At 40.2% G+C, this 21,009-nt stretch overlaps 1 protein-coding gene across 1 annotated transcript in view; it reads left to right on the top strand.

Annotated features, from left to right (window-relative positions):
• Window positions 1-20,482, top strand: part of LOC122810743 (olfactory receptor 6B1-like) — a 29,226-nt gene extending 8,744 nt beyond the window's left edge. The window contains exon 2 of the mRNA XM_044082305.1: window positions 19,904-20,482. Coding sequence (XP_043938240.1) covers window positions 19,904-20,482 — 579 coding nt within the window. The remainder of the gene's footprint in view (window positions 1-19,903) is intronic.
• The last annotated feature ends 527 nt before the right edge of the window (window positions 20,483-21,009 follow it).

The following is a 21,009-nucleotide window of genomic DNA, read 5'->3' as shown; positions in this document are numbered from 1 at the left end:
AATGTCAGTCAAAAACGGACTAACTTAACTGACAGTGATTGAAGTATTTCCTAATAATCTACATGCCTCTTTAGCCTTGGTTCACAAGCCTTGTACCATACAAACAAAAATGTGTCTGTACTCAAATGTACTGCACATTCTGTTCTTATCAGTATCCTTGATTGAAGTCTATTTTCACTGACTGAAAGTGCATTCACTGAAACTGCATGCACACTGTGAAGTCCTGACTTAATATGGACGCATTTCTAGACTTATGTAAAAAGAATACTGCATTTTTGTACATTTAAATAATACCTGGTCTTAGAACTCCTCCTGAGATACCCAAACACATACAGGTATCTCTTTCTGTAGTTACTTCAAAATATGAAATATAAAATGAAGACACGGGCCAAACCTTTCATTTTCAGGCCTATGCAAACGCTGTTCTACTAACTGTATTTATGTAGGATTTATTCTGTAATAGTTGTCTTTGAAATTACTAAAATGGGATTTGCTTCTGTAATTGCTTTATGGATCTATTAATATGGTCTGCAAAGTATACTATAATCATGTGTCTCAACCTGTTAAGAGGCCACTGTGGAACACAGACCCTAACAATGTGTGACAAATGGTCAAAATGTGGAACACCCTATTTTCGCACTGTGTGAAATGTGCCATTGCCATGGATCATTGTAGAACATCTGTAAAATTCAATAAAACACACTTCTCAAATCCAAAACCTTTATTTGATAATCTGCAAATACCATAACCACACCATAAGTAAAGGAAACAGCACTTTACAAAAATAAAAATCAGATTTGCTAAATTTTCTAAACAGACATATTACAGGGACACTTTAAATATTGCTCCTATAACCTTAGAAATATTGCTAGAACAGGATCTGTCTTGGCATTCAGTTTCTCTAAAAAATGGCAATTCTCTCCAAGACGTACTAGGGGGACAAGCAGAACAAGCAGACACTTTAAATATTGCTCTTATAAACTTAGAAATATTGCTGGAATAACAGGATCTATCTTACCATTTAGTTTCTCCCCAGAAAAAGCAATTACTTTCAGAGACGTACTAGGGGGACAAGCAGCACAAACAGAGACTCTTTAAATATTGCTCCTATAGCCTTAGAAATATTGCTAGAACAGGATCTGTCTTGGCATTCAGTTTCTCTAAAAAAATGGCAATTACTCTCTGAGACGTACTAGGGGGACAAGCAGCACAGACACTTTAAATAGTGCTCTTATAAATTTAGAAAGTTGCTAGAATAACAGGTCCTGGATTGGCATACAGTTTCTGGGAAAAAATGCATCCTAGGGGGCATGCAGAACAACAGAGACACTTTAAATATTGCTCTTATAAACTTACAAATATTGCTAGAATAACAGGATCTGTGTTGACACACAATTGCTCAATTACTTTCAGACTTCAAAATCCTAGGGGGGACAAGCAGTACAAAAACAAACTTTAACTATTCCTGTTATTCTAGCAACTTTTCAGTTTATAACAGCATATGTGTTGGCATACATTTAGTTCTATTTCTGGCAGACTTCAGAGACATACTAGAAACAAGCAGCACACACTTGCAGACACTAAACATTGCTCTTATAAACTTGGAAAGTTGCTAGTACAACAAGATATGTGCTAGCATACCATTTCTCAAAGAAAACACTTGCCATTGCAGCTAAAACACTTACCTTTGCCAAGGTACACAACACCCGCTCAATACACAGTTAGCCAAAGTCTCCAGCAGCACAAATAATCCGCCATGATAACCACGGCACAAACTATGATGATCCCGGTAGTACAGCACCAAGAAGCAGCAAAATAGAAACTCAGCTCTTCTGTTCTGGCCACTTCCAAGTCTCGATGTCTTCAATCCATACCTTCCTTCTCCAGATGTCTTCAATCCGCACCTTCCTTCTCCTGATGTCTTCAACCCATATTCTGCTCCTTCCCAGTCTTTTCTCCTGGAGATTAGACCTAAAAAGTAAAATCCCTGATTCCTTGAGGTTTAGATCCCTAGAACGTGTGGCTCATGGGGATAAGGTTTTCTTTAGGTGGAGCATGTCCATCAATTCTGGGTTGGACATGGCCTTGTATATCAGGCAGAGATCACCTCTGAGTAGGCAATATGCAACCGAGTACAACTGTAATTTCTTCAGTCAAGCTGCATAGGGCATCTGTTTGAGGCCATTGATCCTCTTGGTGAGGTACTTCTGTGGTCTTCCAGCTGTTGCAGGTGTGTTGTAAGGTACATCCCAAATGGGGCATTGTACGCTAAGATGGGTCTGATGAGTGATGAGTAGAGGGGCACAATGACCTCTTTTGATCTGGATGCGAACCCTTTTTTGATTAGATGGGCCATGTAGAAGGATTTTCTAACCACTTTGGCAATGTGATTATTAAATGTGAGATTAGTATCTACTTGAATCCCCAGATCCCTTATTACATCTTCCATATTTAGGGGACTACCACCTATGCGGTAGTTTATGGGTACTTTGATTTTTCTAAAGGGGATGACTATGCACTTTTTGGCATTTAGCTTGAGGCCATGATTTTGACGCCAGGCATCCATCGCATTGAGACCCTTTTGGAGGATGTATGTGTCAGCCAGAGAGTCAGTTATAACCCCTAGTTTGCAGTCATCTGCAAACTTGGTCAGACATAGTCCTCCTGTGCTTGTCTGTACCTCTGAGAAGTATAAGCTGAACAGGTTGGGTCCTAGGACTGAGCCCTGGGGAACGCCACTTGTAACCGGTTTAGAGTTGGACCTAGCTCCCACAATTCTCACCATGTGGGTTCTGTCCATGAGTCAGTTGGCAACCCATCTTGTGATGTAGGGGTTTTTATTCAGGCTGGTGAGCTTGTCTATAATACCAGAATGGGGAATGGTTTTGAAGGCCTTAGCAAGGTCTAGGTAGGCTGTGTGTACCACCTTTCCCTTGTCTTTAGCCTTGGTGACTGTCTCAAAGAATTCCACCAGGTTTAGGAGGCATGATCTGCCCTTAACAAAGCCAAACTGGGTAGGGTCCAGTGTTTAGAGGTTCCCAATGTCTCTGTTAATGAGTTCCATAATGACGCGCTCCATAGTCTTGCAGACCAAGCTAGTCAGGCTTATAGGGCGATAGTTTCTGGGGTCTGTTGTGGCTCCACCTTTGAGGAGCGGAATAACCGTTGCTGTGCACCACTCTATGGGTATGTAGCCTGTGGACAGGCTGAGTTTGAAGAGTGTATTTAGGTGATCTGTAATATATGCATTTAACTCTAAAAATACTTTCGTTTAGATAACTGAAATGCACTTAAACATTAAAGCTGGCTTTGGTAGTCTTGTCTTTCTGTAGATACTTGAGTTGTGCACCACAGCTCTTGCCAGGTTTAGCCTTACTCTGCACTGCTGAAGAATTGGCTGGGCCACTGTAGAGTCCCAATATCCTTGTTTTTATTACACTTACACTTGGGCCTTGCAAACCTCATCTTTTCCATCTCCTTTGCAAGACTGGGTGGCTGAAGTAATATTTTTCTTGACTGTATTGAAAAATGGAAACACAGCTTGGAAGTTATTTAAATATGCAAAACATACAGTGTATATTTTGTAGCAATATGTACAAAGCACAAAAAGCAGTATCTGGTCCTTAAAATAACATTTATACAATTATAAACTGATTGCATTGCTTGCTGCCCTTACTTTATTTACATTTTTTGTATGAAATAAACATATGCTGCTAGTAATATCTTGTAAGTCTGTAAGCAAACTGATAATGTACTACAGTGAACTAGACCAGTGTTACTAATAAATACATTCTTGCAACTCTGTAACTCAATTGATAATGTAATACAGTGAAATGGAAAGGCTGTAACTTCATTATTAAATCAAACTGAAACTTCAGTGGAATTTGTATTCCCTGTCATAACCTCAAATGAAACTAAAGCAGTAATCTGACACTGGGGGAATTTAATAAAGCCTACATGGTCATATTTACTGTGTAGGCATCAAGCTACAATGCCTACACAAAAGTAAGCAGGTTTGTGATTCAGTAAGCTCTGCTGGGAGGAAAGCATGCATGTGCCAACAATGGAAGTTCTGTGGCATGCAAATCACCTCATAATCAGGCTAATCTCACAAAATTGAGGCAGGTAGAGTAATCCAACAAGCAGATTGGCAGCCCTGCAGACCCTGTGTCAGAATTTGTTGTGTACATGGAAAACGTCTGTGTACAGGAATGTAGACAGACAAAAAGGGCTGCAAAAATGTAGGAAGATGGACAGAAATGGCACAGCACACACAGATGTGAGCAAAACTATCCTCTGTGTGTCTCAAAAGTTGCAAAAAATATGTTAAAATATTTTTTAATTTTCTGGGCATGTTTGTGCAGTGTACTGCAGTGTGCAAACATGCCTTATAAAAAAAAAAAAAAAAATGTGGCAAAACAAAATTAATATCATGAGACAGAAGTGTATTAAAGGACCCTTCATGAAGTATCTACAATAGTGCATCAGTGCTGTTGCTAATGTGGTAGGGCTTTGAATCATGCAGATTCCAGGTTGTGAGCACGGAACCCTATGAAAATGAGGTGAAATTACTGAATAGCATAATGGGGTAATCATGTCCACATACCCCCTCTGTGTAGGCAGTGAACCATGTTGGTGTCCACACAGGAGGTAGCTGATATCAGGAGAGGGTGTATCCGCTAACTTCTGAGCTAATAGGAGCTTAGCTGCTCCTGTTTGCATGGCATGCTGCCATGCTGAGCATGGAAGTCTGGGGGTGTGCGCACTGATGTCTAAGCTTTATTTACCTGTGGGGAGCATGTTTTCATGTGTTTGCATGGCATGCCACTGTGCTGAGTGTAGAGGTCCGGGGGTGTGCGTTCCCTCACTTCTAAGCATTGTTTACCTATGAGGCACACATTTGCATGGTGCACTGTATTGCTGAGAGTATCTAAATGGCCAATGACGTATTAATTAGTTTTGTCCCTTGTTTAACTTTAACTAGGGCCATTAAATGATGTTAATTATATACTAGGTAGGTGCAATGTATCATAGTTAGCCAATCATGCAGGGAGCATCTACACTAGGGCACTATAAGTTATGCCTACTCCCTACAATCTTATTTCCCCATATACTCTGCACCACTGGAGTAGATGCTTGGGAATTTTAACTGAAAGAATACTAGGGGCTGCTGTAGGTCTGTTAAATCTGTATGTGATAGATGCTGAAGTCAATGCTGCTGCTGCTGCTGCTGACAATAGGCCTAGGCAGAGAAGGAGAACAGTGTTCAGGGCCAGGGTAACCTTCCAGGAGCTACATGAGCTGGAGATTGTAGAGCACTACAGGCTGGACAGGGGCATACTACAAGAACTCACTGAGCTCTGCTGCCCTCAGCTCAGACCCAGAGCCACAATACCTTTCAAAGACCAACTGGCAAGATGATGGGAGTCTCACAGGCATCAGCATCCAGGATAATCCACCATTTCCTGGATGCCATGCTACCACATGCCAGTGAGCACATTTATTTTCCTCTCACCCCTGAGGTGAAGGCTAGCAATATGCAGCACTTCTACCATGAAGCACACTACCCTGAGGTACTGGCTCCCATAGATTGCACATTAAGGCACCACCTGGTAAGGAGGGTAGAATTTACGTCCACAAAGGGTACCACTCCATCAACTGCCAGGTCATGTGCAATGCCCAGGGCATTATCATGAATGTGTGTGCTGGCAACCCTGGCAGTTATCATGACTCCCATATCTGGCACACATCACAACTGCACCAGATGTTTGCTAGGGGAGACATCCCACACTGCCATTTTCTGGGGATGTTGGCTAAGCAGTGGAATTGTAGATGATGACATCCATCAGAAATGCACAGACACCCATCAAAGAATGCCATAATGAGGCACACTCACAAACTAAAAACATCATAGAGCATGTGTTTGGGCTGCTGAAGTCACACTTCTGGTGCCTCGATATATCTGATGGAGCCTGCAGTACTCTTTAGCCACATTTGCACATATATTCATAGTATGTGCCATGCTACACAGTATAATCCTGCAGAACAGCTGCAGCAGGATCAGCAAAGAGAAGGAATACACAGCTGCCCACTAGTGCCTAAGTCACCACAACCACACTCACAGGAAGACTTGGAGGAGGAGCCCCCCGATGATGTCCCTGTAGGCAGATGTAGGTATGCCCAGTATGCCCCGTCATTGGCTAAGAAATAATGCATAGCACATACACTGACAACCTAGGCCCCTAGCGACTGACACATTACACCTACTCACATACAGATATTAAAATAGCTGATGCCAGACAACCCACACAACCTGTACCTATCTATGTATTGACTGTGTACTGCTTGCATCACACAGAGTCATCCCTGAACTACAGTTCTGTCAATTGCTGCATTCACAACGTAAGTCTTTAACCTACAAGCTAATTGGGAGCATTACTATAATATGTTATCATTTTGTTCTTAATTTCTCCAAATCTTTTGGATTTCTAATACTATGATAGCAATGGACCCCATTCCTAAGTCAACGTATGATTAAAGTCCATGAAATTAGTATTGTTTCAGTATTTGATGTTAGGCAGTAGTGCTCTTCACAGCACCTGCAATGTGTCCAGTAATGACTCCTTGTGCAAGTCGTATGGAGTTACATGGATTGATAGCATATTTAAATATGATTGTAGAATCTTTTTTATAAGACCTGTTGCTCCAACTACTATTGAACTGTCTGGGTATCTTTCTTCCACGTTGCTGTCATTCCTGCCTGCAAATCCTAATATTTTATGACTATGTGTCTCTCTGTACGCAAGACATTGTAGTCACTGGGTGTGCTGATTTCAATGAGCAATGATACTTTTGTCTTCTTTTCTTGCACCACTATATCTGATTTTCTAGCATCTATCCTTTGAACTGTTGGTATTGGATGATCCCATGTGATATAGATGTCTTTATTTTCTGTGATGGTTTGTGGCTCATGTTTCCAGTGTTTTTCAGCCACTTTAATACCATCATGTTTGCAGAGTTCTCAGTTAAACAGTCTTGCCAAATTATTATTCCTTTCAGTATACAGTCCTTCTGCCATTAGTATGTTGCAACCAGCAACAATGTTTGTGACTGTCTCCAATTCAGTTTTATAAAACCTACATTTATCTGTTTCTCCCACATGTTCAATGGACTTTGTAAACCAATGTGTATGCAGCTCATGTCTTGGGCTGCCAACATTAACCTTTCATCTCTTGGTTTGAATTCACATATCCTTAACCATTCCTGCATTTGTTCCTGATCAACATGAGGTCCTCCCAGAAGTTTTCTATACTTGCAACTATATTTATGCTTTTCCCACATTTCTTGCCTTCTCATCTGGTCCTTCACCCTGTATTCTTTCTTTGTTTTTTTGGCACATTCAGTTGCTGCCTCATTTTTATCTACTTCTGGTTTGATTCCATTCCTGCTTAATGCTGATATACTTCTGCTAGAGTAAGCAGAGAATTCATCTTAGATTTATTCTCCTCATGTTTCAAAACATTCACTACATTTGGGTCTTGTGATGTCTGCAGATATGTGTGGAGTCCCACAATTGCAGATCTATACATATACTCAATTTCAAGGAGCTGTATCCTTCCTTTAGGACAGGGAATATATAATCTTGGTATGCACTGATTTTTTATAAATCATTTGGTGAACATGAAGCATCTTGTTTCACTATTTAATACATCCAACACATTTTGGGGCCAGTCAGTCACTCCAAAACTGTAAGTTAGGACAGGAAGAGAAAATTGGTTTATAGCCTGGATTTTGTTCCTAGATGCCAGTGCTGTTTTCAGGATTAATTTAAGTCTTCTGATGTATTTCTTACTAAGTTATATTTACATTTGTTTGTGTTTTATTGTTAATCCTTCATCAGTTCCCAGACATTTATACACTGCTTCTTGCTCAAGTTCTTTTATGTCACATTCTTATCCCAAACTGATGTTTTCCTGGTGTTGCAGTTTTCCTGCTTTAAAGGTTGCTTTTGCACATTTATCAAGACCAAGTGACATTCTTCTATCATCTGAAAAAAGTTTTGACAACTTGCAGTTGTGCTTTCTGTTCCTTATCTGATGAACTATACAGTTTTAAATAATTGACAAAGAGCAGATGAGAAGTTTTTGTTGTTTTCTACTAGCCAAATTATAGTGATGTCTTAAGTTAAGTAGACAGCTTAATGGGTTAAGGATAAGGCAGAAAAGCATCGGTAACAGAGTCACCCTGGAATATCCCCCCTTTGAATTTTTATCCCTGGAATAATAATTTGTCCTTTATCATGGCTTAATTGCAAAGTGGTTTGCCACTGTTTCATGGTCACTGTAATGCAGTCGATCAGTGTAGGATGTATCTTATACATTTTTAAGCACTCTTTTATCCATGAATGTGGGATACTATCAAATGCTTTTTTGTAGTCAGTCCATGCCATACTTAGAATCTTCCCCTTTTTACAGTTCTCCACTATGACTTTATTTAACAACAAATGATCCTTTGTTCCATATGACTTTATTTTATTTCCCTTTTGTTCTACTGCCATAATTGAGTTTTCTTCTAAATGACTATAAACTTAGTCAGCATCAATTCCTGTGTATAGTTTATATGTCGTCAGAAGTCAAGTTATTGGTCATAATTTTTAGGGTAGCTTGCAAGGTCACTCTTAAGATGGAACATTGTTTTTCCTGTTGTTAACCAGGTTGGTGTCTGTTAAGGGGGTGCATATAAATATGTCTTACTCATGGCTAAATCATCATGCAACAATGTTAATACTTTCAACCAAAAGTTAGGTACTGCATCTGGGCCTGGGGTTTTCCAAATGGGGGCTTTTCTTAACTTTACTTCAATCTCTCTGGCTGCTACTTCATCCAGTTCCATATCCTGTACCTTTAAACCTCTTATTCTTTATTTAACTTCTTCTATCCATTTAGCATCTTTGTTATGTTCCACAGGATCTTCATAGATACTTCTCCAAAATGTATTTATTTATTTTTTTGGTGTTTTTTCAATTTATTTTACCTTATTTCCCAATTCTCTATAAATTGCTTATTTTGTACTTTTCCATTATATTTATCTTCATATCTTCTAAGTGTTTCCACCTGTGATTACATTTTTTTGGTACCATATGTATGAATCTGTTGCTGTTATTCTAGGAAATATAGTGGGCTATTTGGACAGATGTAACATCCACATGGGACTACACATACCTAGTTTGATAGTATATGTTCCTTAACATACACTATGCCTCATAGTTGGAATATTCATGATATCAGGCAAGGGAGATGTTAAACTGTGGGCTCACATGATATTTGGACAACTGTCTATCCAAGCTGATCATGTGCTGTTGTTCCACCACCACCAACACAGCTGTGTACCCATATACCTGCTTTAACAGAAAATCAGCTATAGTATATCAGTGAACCAGGCAATCGCAGGGCTGTAACATACAGTAGATATTGCTCATACATTGTATGCCTATCTTCATGCAGGATAACAATATACTTATCTATGCTGTTGACTGTGTGATGAATTACTCCTCTCTGTCTGGTAACCTGTGGGGCTCAGTCGACTAGGGAACCTAGCATGGGTGATGGTGTTGATGGCTCTATTCTGGATTTACTTCCATCTTTTGCATGTGAGGTAGTACTATGTTGGTGTTTTAACAGACTGTCATACCTCTCAACCTCTTAGTGCAAGAAATCTGGATAAATCCAGAAGGATGTGGGGGACAAAGTCCCAAACATAGGGACAGACTTTAAATATTGTTCACATAAACCTAGAAAGTGGTGGAATTAAAGATGTTGCATTATTACATATTTTCAGAAGGATATAAAGTTTGAAACACAAATGTTTATCTGTATTTAGTAGAATGTATTGACATCAATATCCAATAATTCACAAGAAGACCACAAGCGTATTAGGTACAGATGAAACATATGAGGCAAAACTCAGGACTTTCTGCTAAAATCAGGACTTTTGAGAGATATGCAGACTGTCAGTCTGTTGGTGGTGTAACATTACCAACCTCAGTCACATATTAAGTACAGCAGACAGCTGGGGATTGTCATGGACATTTGTAGTGAAGTGCACTGCAGAAATAGGGTCATATGTTAATATATGTAACATAAAAAACTTTGGACTGGAGTACAGGTAGGAGTGGTCTGGAGTCACAGTATAAGTACTGACAGTCCCACTGGGCATTCCCATACACATAGTTAAAATTAGCACAATTCCATTGTCCCTTCATCAAAATGACCTGTTATGTATAAATATCCTTACATGCAGACATATATGTATACATATCTGTCTGTCACTGTCTCTCTCTCTCACATGCAGAGTATATCTATCGCTATGTAGTGTCAAATAGATATCTACCAATATATATAGCTATATATATTAAAATGCTACATAGACTCCCCCATATATCTACATAATACATATCATACACACACACACACACACACACACACACACACACACACACACACACATGACTACATTTATATATACATCCCTGTTATATAGAATATGTGTGTAGATGTCTGCATTGTTCGACATACCTTAATAATGGTGAGTAAATCTGCATTATCACACAGCAATACTGTTGCTCAAAGGATCCAAACTAAGGGTGTAACAGTACATAATCCACTTACCTACAGACCCCTGTGCCTGCTGTATGTCACCATGCAGACAGGCACAGGTGAGCAGGTGGTGTAATGTATAATGGTGTCAATGCACGTATGTACAGGGCACGTCATCCCTATCTACAGTTTCACCTAGCTAAATGCAAGCAGCCACATATGGCCATACTGGTAACTGTACACAGATAGCAATGATAACAACAGTTATCTCACTGCTAGAACACTAGATGTAGATAACAGTATGAAACAATATCAATCTGCAGGCCACACATGCTGTGCAACACAAGCCTAGTTTGTGTAATCTACAAGTTCTGTGCCTGCAATCACATATACAACAGAGGTAACCTGTGGCGAATGTTATAAGTAGTGTGAGCTACATTGTATAAGACTAGATACATAGGGGTTCTAACCTCACTCCACCCAACTTACTGTGTGTGTGTGTGTGTGTGTGTGTGTGTGTGTGTGTGTGTGTGTGTGTGTGTGTGTGTGTGTGTGTGTGTGTGTGTGTAGCCTCCTGCAACACAACAGGCATGCCCTCATGGGCTATCCACCTGCAATGGTTATGCACTTTTTCACCCTGTAACTAGCTGTCAGCTTCCAAACTGCCATCCTCTGCAAGGCCTGATAATGTCATCCACCTTAAGACTGCTGGCTGAGAATCTTACATCAGACATAATCTGTGGTGCATGCAATAAGTACTATTAGCTATAGTGTACAAGACTAGATAGATAGGGGCTCTAATCTCACTCTGGTCAACCAAATGCATGTGTGTATATCCATATGGCATATGTATGATAACCTCTCTAACTTAGACACTGGAAGGGTTTTGCATTATTTTATTTGTTTGTAGTTGTGGCTCCCCACAAATGAAAGAACCTAACAAGACATCCTGCAACAAGCATTATATGTTCTAAACTGATAGTACTAGCGTACATAAAGTGTGTTGCATGCATCAGTTACTGTGATCTGTAGTGTGTACCAGTATGTAGGTAAGTGTTCTAATCTACATACAGCCAACTTGCACTGCATGTGTGCATTGGCATGTCCTGTATGCAGTGAGTTGAAGTGGTGCTAGCCTGAATGTGGCCATGTTTGTGTGTGTGGCTGTTACAGCATTTTATATCATGTTACAAAGCCATAGGACATGTGAACTTAACTAGCATAATGGCCATACAGCCCTCACAATCAGAGGCATCTTTATTCCCCTAGGTACAGAATCAGCACATATTGCCTCAGTCTAAGAGGGACTGAGGTGCTCTGTGTACCATTAGGCAGCGTCTGATTCAAGGATGTGTTTAAGTCTGCTAGACAGATGTCTCTCACAAGCATGTAGTACTAATGTCACATAGGTCAATGTCCTTACAGTGAGGCATCAATCTACTATGCTTCCTACAGATAGGCGGCAGCATATGTACTCCAGCAGAGTCACACCTTGGCCTGTATGTAAGGCACAGATCACATCTGAGTAGTCTATATGTCACAGATGGCAATGACATTCAATTGCAGATGATCAGCAGTGAGCACATACTGAAGCTGTGAAGTGGCTTTGTGAGGGTCCATATTGTTGTGCGCAAGTGCCAGTACAGCTTGGTAAGGTACCTCAACAATTGGCCATTGTACCGTGATATTGGCATGGTGAGGGAGGAGTATGTGGAGGTTATGAGTATATCACCTACTGGTGACTGTGGCCTCAGCTATGCCATATGATTCCTGCCATACCACTGTAGAGAAATGGTGATCTGAGGCACATTACACGTAAACCTTTGTGGCCAGATCTGTGTACCCATGTTTCACCCCTGAGTATGTACATCACATGTTGAAACTGATGTGCTACTAACTGGAGACATAGGTCTACCTGATGGAAATTATACTACATATATATTTGCTCAGAGTTTATGGCCATTCGTATGTTACCAGGTATGGGTTTGCAATACCCTCTTGCAGGATACTGATGTAACACAGAGACTCTATGAGTGCTTTCAATTAGCAGGCAGCAGCCAACATTGTTAGCCACAGTCATTCAGTACTTGCGTGTACTGTGGTGACATGCAGTCCAAGCAGTAGAGGACCCAGGACTGCACCTTGTTGAGCACTGCTGCTTACAGATCGGCTATTGGAATTGGATGTCCCTATGTTGTGTATGTCTGCCATAAATGGGCTATGTAGCGACCCCTACAATGACAGTATTGTGGATGCCTAAGGGGGTGCTTTGTACATGTTGCCTGAATGGGTGGTATAGCCAGATGACTTGACTCAGTCTGGGGGTTATACAGCCTGATGTACCCTCAACCATGTCCCTGATGACTGCCTCGGAAATGTCCATCACATGTAACAGTCATGCACCCCCTGTCACACGTCCAAATTGTGTGCACTCAACCGTGTTTACACCATATATATGTGTGCTGATCAGCTCTATGATGATTGCCCCTATGGGCATACAGATATGGATACTTACACAAAGAGTCATACAGTTATGTTGGTCAGTGGATGCACCACCTCTGCGCAAGGGTAGAACAGGTGCTGTTCTCCACTCAGCTGGTGGGAAGATAGTGGTGTCAGTATGAATGCATGGACTTCCCAATGGTTTTAGCAACCAGTGTCAGATCACAGGTAGGATTCAACCTGGAATGTTAGCATGTTCCATAGATGCTGTGTGCCTTCCATTGTGAGGCCAGTTATGAACTGCTTTGTCAATATGGCAGTTATGGAACATGTTGTAGGAATGTCATGTGCCACACATGGTTGCGACAAGGGAGTATACATGATGCAGACATGACAGTGTGGGAGTACAGATTAGCTATGAGTACAAACCCATCATATGTGGCATCATGATGTCTGTGGTCAGTGACTCTCTGGGCCTTTCCTTTGGGGTTACACATGTAACTACACTGCAAGTTCCCAGACCTCTGAGTAATGTCACCTGAAATGCCATGATAGGCATTAGCATAGATGTCAGCACTAACACTGTCATATGCCTACTGACACTGGGTGAAACACTGTTAATGTTGCTGAATGCCATATCATGCCTAACAACTATGACTGGTGGAGCCCTATGACTGTTACACTATGTGATGGATGTCAGGCAGCAGTCTTATTCCACTCCACCAACCTTGGCCTGACAAGGATTATGGGAATATTAGGGCAGCAGGCTATGCTGGAGACTGTGTGCATCCTGTACAGAGTGGTATGTCAGCTGGTGTACAGTCATGCATCTGAGAGTCATAGCCTGAGCACATGGCATTGGGAGACCTACACTGCACTGATACCACTCACCAGTGGGGTTCACCATCTGCCATTAATGGCATACTCCTTCTAGTTATTCCCTCTCTGCAGTCACAACCACTGTCAATGACTTCTGTCTGGTACATTAGCAGGTGGTTGCATATTAGGAGCTGTCACTGACTCCCACACAGACCCAACAGTTATCCAGGATGGCCTGAGACACAGTCAGTTGTTGTCTGAGCCACTGACACAGACAACATGGCAACCACTGCACAATACATTGCTGTGGGAAATCATCCACCCCAGCACAATATTGTAGTGTCTGCACACTGCACCTACTTCAACCCTTACCCATGAAGGTATGGACACACAGTACTGTACCCTTTGACAGTCACTGCTCATTAGGATGTGGAGATGCATTCACTGTTGTACCACCTATACCAACAGGTTTTGGATATAAATCTCAAACTGTCAGTGCTATACTGAATGCAGCAGCCAGCACACCTATCATTGTGTGCAATGACACCCTTGCCATGTCACAACACAGGTATATCATACAACTGTAGCAGCCACACAGGTGCCATGGTACACCAATACACAGTGTATATAATATGTCCTATGGAGTCCATGTCATGACTGTACAAATGTAGTCCATTTCCTAAATGCTTTGAAGCGGATGTGTATGTCCCAATACAGGATGGTGCCAGATCCCACTGTGTACCTCCTGAGTAGCCATGACAGTAAAACAGGAGAAAATTTCCAGGAACTGCTAAAGCAGTTAACTAAACAAACAAAACAAGCAAACACACAAGTTGAACTGACACCACAGTGAGGAGTTCCTACAATAAGAATAAACTAAATAAAAACTGTAATCACAATGTACAGAATATAAATAATAAATTGAAATAAAACAACAGGAGATAAGTGCTTTCATGTTTGCCTTCATTGGACCTTAATAGAGACAACAGATTCATTTTTAAAGAGTCCCAGTATTGCTTCAGCCAATAAAATTATCTCCTTAATTTCCTTCCTTTCAACAGGTGTTCTAAAGGCACCTTGTCATTTAATCCAGGCAGTTTACCTGTCTGCAAATCCACTATCCAACGTGCTTCAATAGACTTCATTCTGTTTGTCATATCCCCACCTCCTAAGTTTTCAGGAACAATTTCCAATACCATAAAGCAAAAACTATGTCCAGCATGAACTGAAATATGCTGAAATGAGGCATCAGTTCGATTACAAAGCCTAATGTCACTGAGATGTTGCAAGATCCAATCTTTGAGTGATCTGTTTATCTTCCCAACATAAAAACTACTGCATGAGTCACATTCAACAATGTATATCACATTCTTTGTGGAACAATCTGCATAATTCCTTAGATGAAAATAATTCTTAGAATTAATATTACAACAGGCTTGCATTTCCTGCAAGGAAAAGTACCAGTTCACATTGATGTTGAGACAGTCTTATTAAAACTCCTATCCTTGCCTAACAGTCTTTTCAGATTTTTCTTGCTCTTGTAGCAAAACCTGGGTTTTTCACCCACAATATCTTTGAATATATTGTCCGTTGTAAGAATCTACCAGTTATTTCTTATAATCTGCCAGACATGTCTAACATCATTGCTGTGTGTAAGAGAACATTTTAGGCCTTCTGTAGAATTAGTGACATTCAAAACATCCCCAGACATCCTTTGCTTACCCCTTTGATAAAATATCTTTGGCCCCTAGTATGCCATCGGGCTTCATTTTCTAAGATTGCTTCATGTGTTTTTCTTTGTTTATAGCCTGGACTTACAAAATATTCCTTCAAGCATTGTGTCTCATTCTCATAATCTCACTCATTGGTGCTTATCCTGGTTCTAAGAACTTGTCCTTTGACATGTGGAAACACACGCTTAGGGTGCATAGTTGCCTATGCACAAGGTGGTTCCTCCAGCAATTCTTTATATATATATATATATATATATATATATATATATATATATGTATATAAGTATCTAGCTTCCCTTCATGCCCTTTATGTAAAATCACATCCGAGAAGTTGATCTCTTCCATGGAGATGTGAACTTCGAACTCAAGGAATGAGGTGGTCTTATTTAAATAATCATTAAAGTCCATCAATTGTTCTATACTACCTTGCCAAAGAAAAAATATGTCATCCACAAATCTCTTGTAGTATGATATATATCCTCTCCAAGGATTGGTCTCACAGAACACATAGTCACATTCTCATTTGGCCATTACTATATTAAAATAACTGCTGGCGCATGAAGTGCCCATCACAACCTCCCATCTCTGTCGATAGTATTTATTCCCATACATAAAAAAGTTGTTTTCCAAAATTATCTCTGACAGGGAGCATATGAGATGGACTGTATTATTATCAAAGGCTGCTTCTTGCATAAGAAATGTTCAGACTGATTCAACCCCAAAGTCATTAGATATAATTGTGAATAAACTTTTAACATCCATAGTGACCATCTGACAGTAGTAACACGTCTCACATGTTCCACACACCTACAACATCAATGTGGTATACATAGTACATACTAGGGAGACTGCTATGTAGCACAGACAGTACAACCTACATGAAACAGGGCCCCCATACATGTGAAGCACATATCTGCTGTGACACACATCATGCACAGGTTACACAACTGGATGCAAAGCACTACAATCATAACTGTTGGCCAACTGTCTGAATTGGACACAGGATATTTGTAGTGGGGTCATCTCCATCACAACAGCTTGTATATATGTAAGTTCTGAAAACCCAGGTGACATATATCAAGGGTAGCATACCTTATCACATATTATGAATGCATGAGACACTGACTGCCCTCTTAGTCTTTGTTAGACTGTTATACACATATGAACCTATGCAGCCATGCACATATACTGCTGTACCTTGCTGAAGTCATATTTCTTCTGTGCTGCCATGCCATCCTGTGCCAATTTCTTACCACTGTGTGTCCATAAGTTATCCCCAACAAGTCCTAGAACAGAAACATACACAAGTCTGTGACACACCTGTCATTGTATAACAATACTGCCAGTACAACATCATAAAACATAAGATACACAAATGTATTTTGCATACTCATGACACATGTCAGCATACAGTATCTGTTGGTGACCACTACAAGTGGCATGGCAAAACAATACTGCGTTAAACAAGTACTTGTCAAGTAATATAGTCACCCTGTGCATCAGACATGTAGCTTAATTTCCCTGCATCGGTGGGAAGGATGACAGGGATGTGGCACAGGTATCATCACTTGTAGAGGGTGTTGTGTATTGGTGCTGGGGGCCTAGGCTGTTCCAAATGATTGACAGCATGTGTGTGAGTCAGGAAGTGGAGCAGGTTAGATAGACCATGGAGAGGTGCCTTCTGTGTCTATAGGTGATATGTGACAGTGGTTTGTGAGTGTGTGCATGTACACAGTCAAGCTCAGTGCTAGCCTTACACATGTGTATGTTGAACAGCTTTAGACCATAAATGGTAGACCTGACAGTTCACCATCTCTACCTCTGAACACAGGAACTGGCTCTGCCAGGAGTTGCACTAGCACCACCATGCCCAAGGTCAGCTGCACTGCTCATACCTGATGATGACTGCTGTCTGCTGGGACCATGTACCCCATGGCACCACCCAGGACCATGATTACATCACCTACCACATCATGGTGTGGACTGCATACTCCCCTCTGTAGCTCTGGATGTAATGCCACTATGGGAGCATTACTGTGCACGGCCACATGCACTCTCAGAGGATGGTGTTGCTGATATATGTTTATGGGTCCAATGCCCAACTCCAGCCAGACATTCCAGCAGAGACAATGTGCAGTCCAAGACAGACACTATCTCAGCCCACTGTCTGTCCATTGCATCAGTGAACTGATCTAGGGTAACCACAATGCAATGGATGCAGTTACGGCTGGCCTTAGGCATAGGCAGCCCCGTAAAGGGCGCAATTTGTGTTTATCTATTTATTTTAATTAATTTACTTTTCTTAATAAGAAAAGTAAATTAATTAAAAAATAAATAAATCATAGGGCGCCAGAATCGTAGGGAGAAGTGAATGCCCCTCCCACTTTTGCAGCTGCTGGTTGGCAGGACTGGATGGATTCAAGAATTAACAAAAAAAAAAAACCTACACTCCGTAGTAGTGGAGTCTTCTCCTTTAAGTAGGAACATGCATGCATGCATCACATCCACGCACGTCAAATGCAGAAATTCACTCCATGTGTACGTATGTGCATGTACCTATTACACACACACGCACACTAGCCAGTCCAGAAGTAGCAGTCTCGTTTCGGGACTGATAGAAGTCAGTTAATACTTTAAATGTACTTCAAATTATCATCCATAACAAATCTGGAATGTTGGCCGTAAAATGCTAAACTAAAATGCTGCCTGAGGGCCCTTTGTAATCGGCATTCTTTGGGTCTTTCTAATAGACAAAGCAGAACACAGTCTAGTTTTGGTGTAGAATTTCTGTTTTCCTACCATTTGTGCCCTTTTCTGTTGAGCTGTGATTTTTTGTGAACAGCTGACATTGAAAGGTGTTTTTATGTAGTTTAAGGCAAACCAGGTGCAGGGTGGATTTTACTGGCAGACCTCCAGCATCGTTGGCATTTATTTTAGGAATTAGGCTGTCGGTATCAGTTTCAAAACCCCCTTAAAAGTAAGTATCCATTAACATCAATGTTTTACATGTTAGAATAGTACAATATTTTGTACAAGATTCCAATAATTTTGGAGAAATTAAGGTAGACTGAACTGCCAAAATATTTTGCAGATGGTGAGAGATGTTAATACAGCTCGAATAAGCTGTACTGCATTAGGAAATTCGAACAAAACTGATTCTCATTGGAATTTACGGTCTGTGTTAAAATATGACATACACTAGGTTGTTCTAGGTTATCATGCCACAGAGACAGCGAGACAGAAAGAGAGAGAGAGAAAGGATGCTTTCACAGAGACATGACGATATAACATAAATGCAACAACTTGTTGGCAGGTGCTGCTAAATGATGACTGAAAGAACCCTGCCAGCGTGAATAACCACAGTGATTAAATAGCAACAGCAGCCAAACAGGTGCTTTTGTTTTATTTTTTTTTTCCTGTCCTTCCGGAGGGTTATCAAGAGTTTGAGGCACTATTTTAAAACAATAAAAATAAGGGAAACTTATACTTCTGCAGTCATATTTATACTGAATACAACAAAGTGCACACTGATTAAGTTATTCCAACCGAGTCGTGTAATCCTGGTAAAATCTGTTTGTCTTAGAGTCGCTCTCTCTCTCTGACAAAGATATGCAGGAACTACTATAGTCTGTGCACCTCTTTATATGCTACCATCTGCAGACTGTACAGGAGAGGTACTATAAAAGTTATGGGAGCTTATGATTAAATAAATGTTCCAGTAGCACTGGCATTTCATGTATATATTTAGATGTTACTATACATTTAGACAAGTATTTTATTGGGCTCAGACTATGTCTAATAATTCTTCAGTAGCATGTCTTTCTGAAGTATACCAATTATGTCAAGAATAAAACAACACAGGATATGGATTTCCCATTCTTGCTTTCCTGTCCCATCTGTATTTATTAAAATGGTAGTATATCATTCAAAGATGGCCGCTGTTCTTTAAACACTGCAAAACTACAGCTCTCCAGATATCAGAAACAAAAATCAACCCTGTGGATATATCACAAGATTTTATATGCTAATTGGCAGCAATAACTAAAGTACTAACATCTATCTTCACTTCTGAGAAGGAAAAACAGAGAAAAAATATTTTCTAAAAGCAGGATTGGAATTGATGGTCATCCTGACTCTGAACAGAGCAACAAACAAAGGAAATACATATCTCTCAGCTGAAACCTTACATCTGGTATAAATACGTTTACAGGGTATCAAAATGTCAAAAGAAGACAAAACTATGGAAATCACAACTTCTAAAACTAAACTATCTGCCTTGCAATCTCCGGAAAAAGAAGCTTTTTTAAAAGACAGAAAACAGTTACACAAAGGGAGACTGTAAAAACAGGAATAACAAACAAACCAGACCAACCGGTCAGCATGGAGGAAATTAAATCAGCACTGTTACCTATTCAAGAAGCCTTAAAAGATTTATCAACACAAATGCTTACGTTTAGTGCCACATGTAATCAGATTTTGGAAAGGATGGATAAATCAGAAACCAGAATAGCTGAAAGTGAGGATAAAATAATTATGCTTACGAAAAAAACAGACTTTCATGATGCAGACATCCAAACCATGCAAAATAAAATTTTAGACCTGGAAGCAAGATCCAGACGGAATAATATAATAATCAGAGGAATTCCAGAAACAATTCAGTACAATGATCTGAATGCTACCATAATGCAAATACTCGAAACACTGTTCAAAGACTCTGATAGTGTTAAACAGATTGTTATAGAAAGAGCACATAGAGCTATCAGAGAATCATTTGCTTCAAATGCACCTAGACCAGTCTACATCAAAATTCTGAATTATCAAGATGCTAGCAAAATACTGCTATTAAAAAGAATGGTGGATCTATCATCTGGCAAAATAACAAAATTTCCATGACACAGGACTTACCAATACAAATAAGACAATCCAGGCAAATGCTAGCTCCTTACTGCAAGTTTTTGATTGAAAAAAACATCAGATTTCAAATGAAGTATCCAAATACTTTAATTTTCACAGTGGATGGTATTAAATATTCAATAAACACTAAAAAAGAAGCAACACCTACCTTTTTGAAGCTTTTCAAAGCACTGCCACCTACAGAAGTTTGATCAAAGCATCCAGGTCTCTTTCAGCATCAGACAGACTGGGACTCCATAACTACGATGATCCGAGGCTTTATAACTCTTTGTTTGTTCTTTTTTTTCTACCAGGCCCTGGGAAACTTGTGATTACATCCTTATCTTGAAATTCCAGCGTGTCCACGGCATTTTTCCAAATATTTATGGCTCCTACGAGTGTAAACAAGCCACGAGGTAACAGGAAGTCCATTAGAGGATGCAGGGGGACTGATTTCAACGTAGCGCATCCAGGAGGTCCGTCCGCGAAATGGTACCCCCATCGCAAATTTGAAATGAAGAAAACAA

The sequence above is a fragment of the Protopterus annectens genome, chromosome 9.part0, assembly GCF_019279795.1.
Source record: "Protopterus annectens isolate FY-2018-M chromosome 9.part0, PAN1.0, whole genome shotgun sequence".
Taxonomy (NCBI): Eukaryota; Metazoa; Chordata; order Ceratodontiformes; family Protopteridae; genus Protopterus; species Protopterus annectens.
Note: the sequence above shows the minus strand (reverse complement) of the source record. Positions and strands in the feature narration are given on the sequence as shown.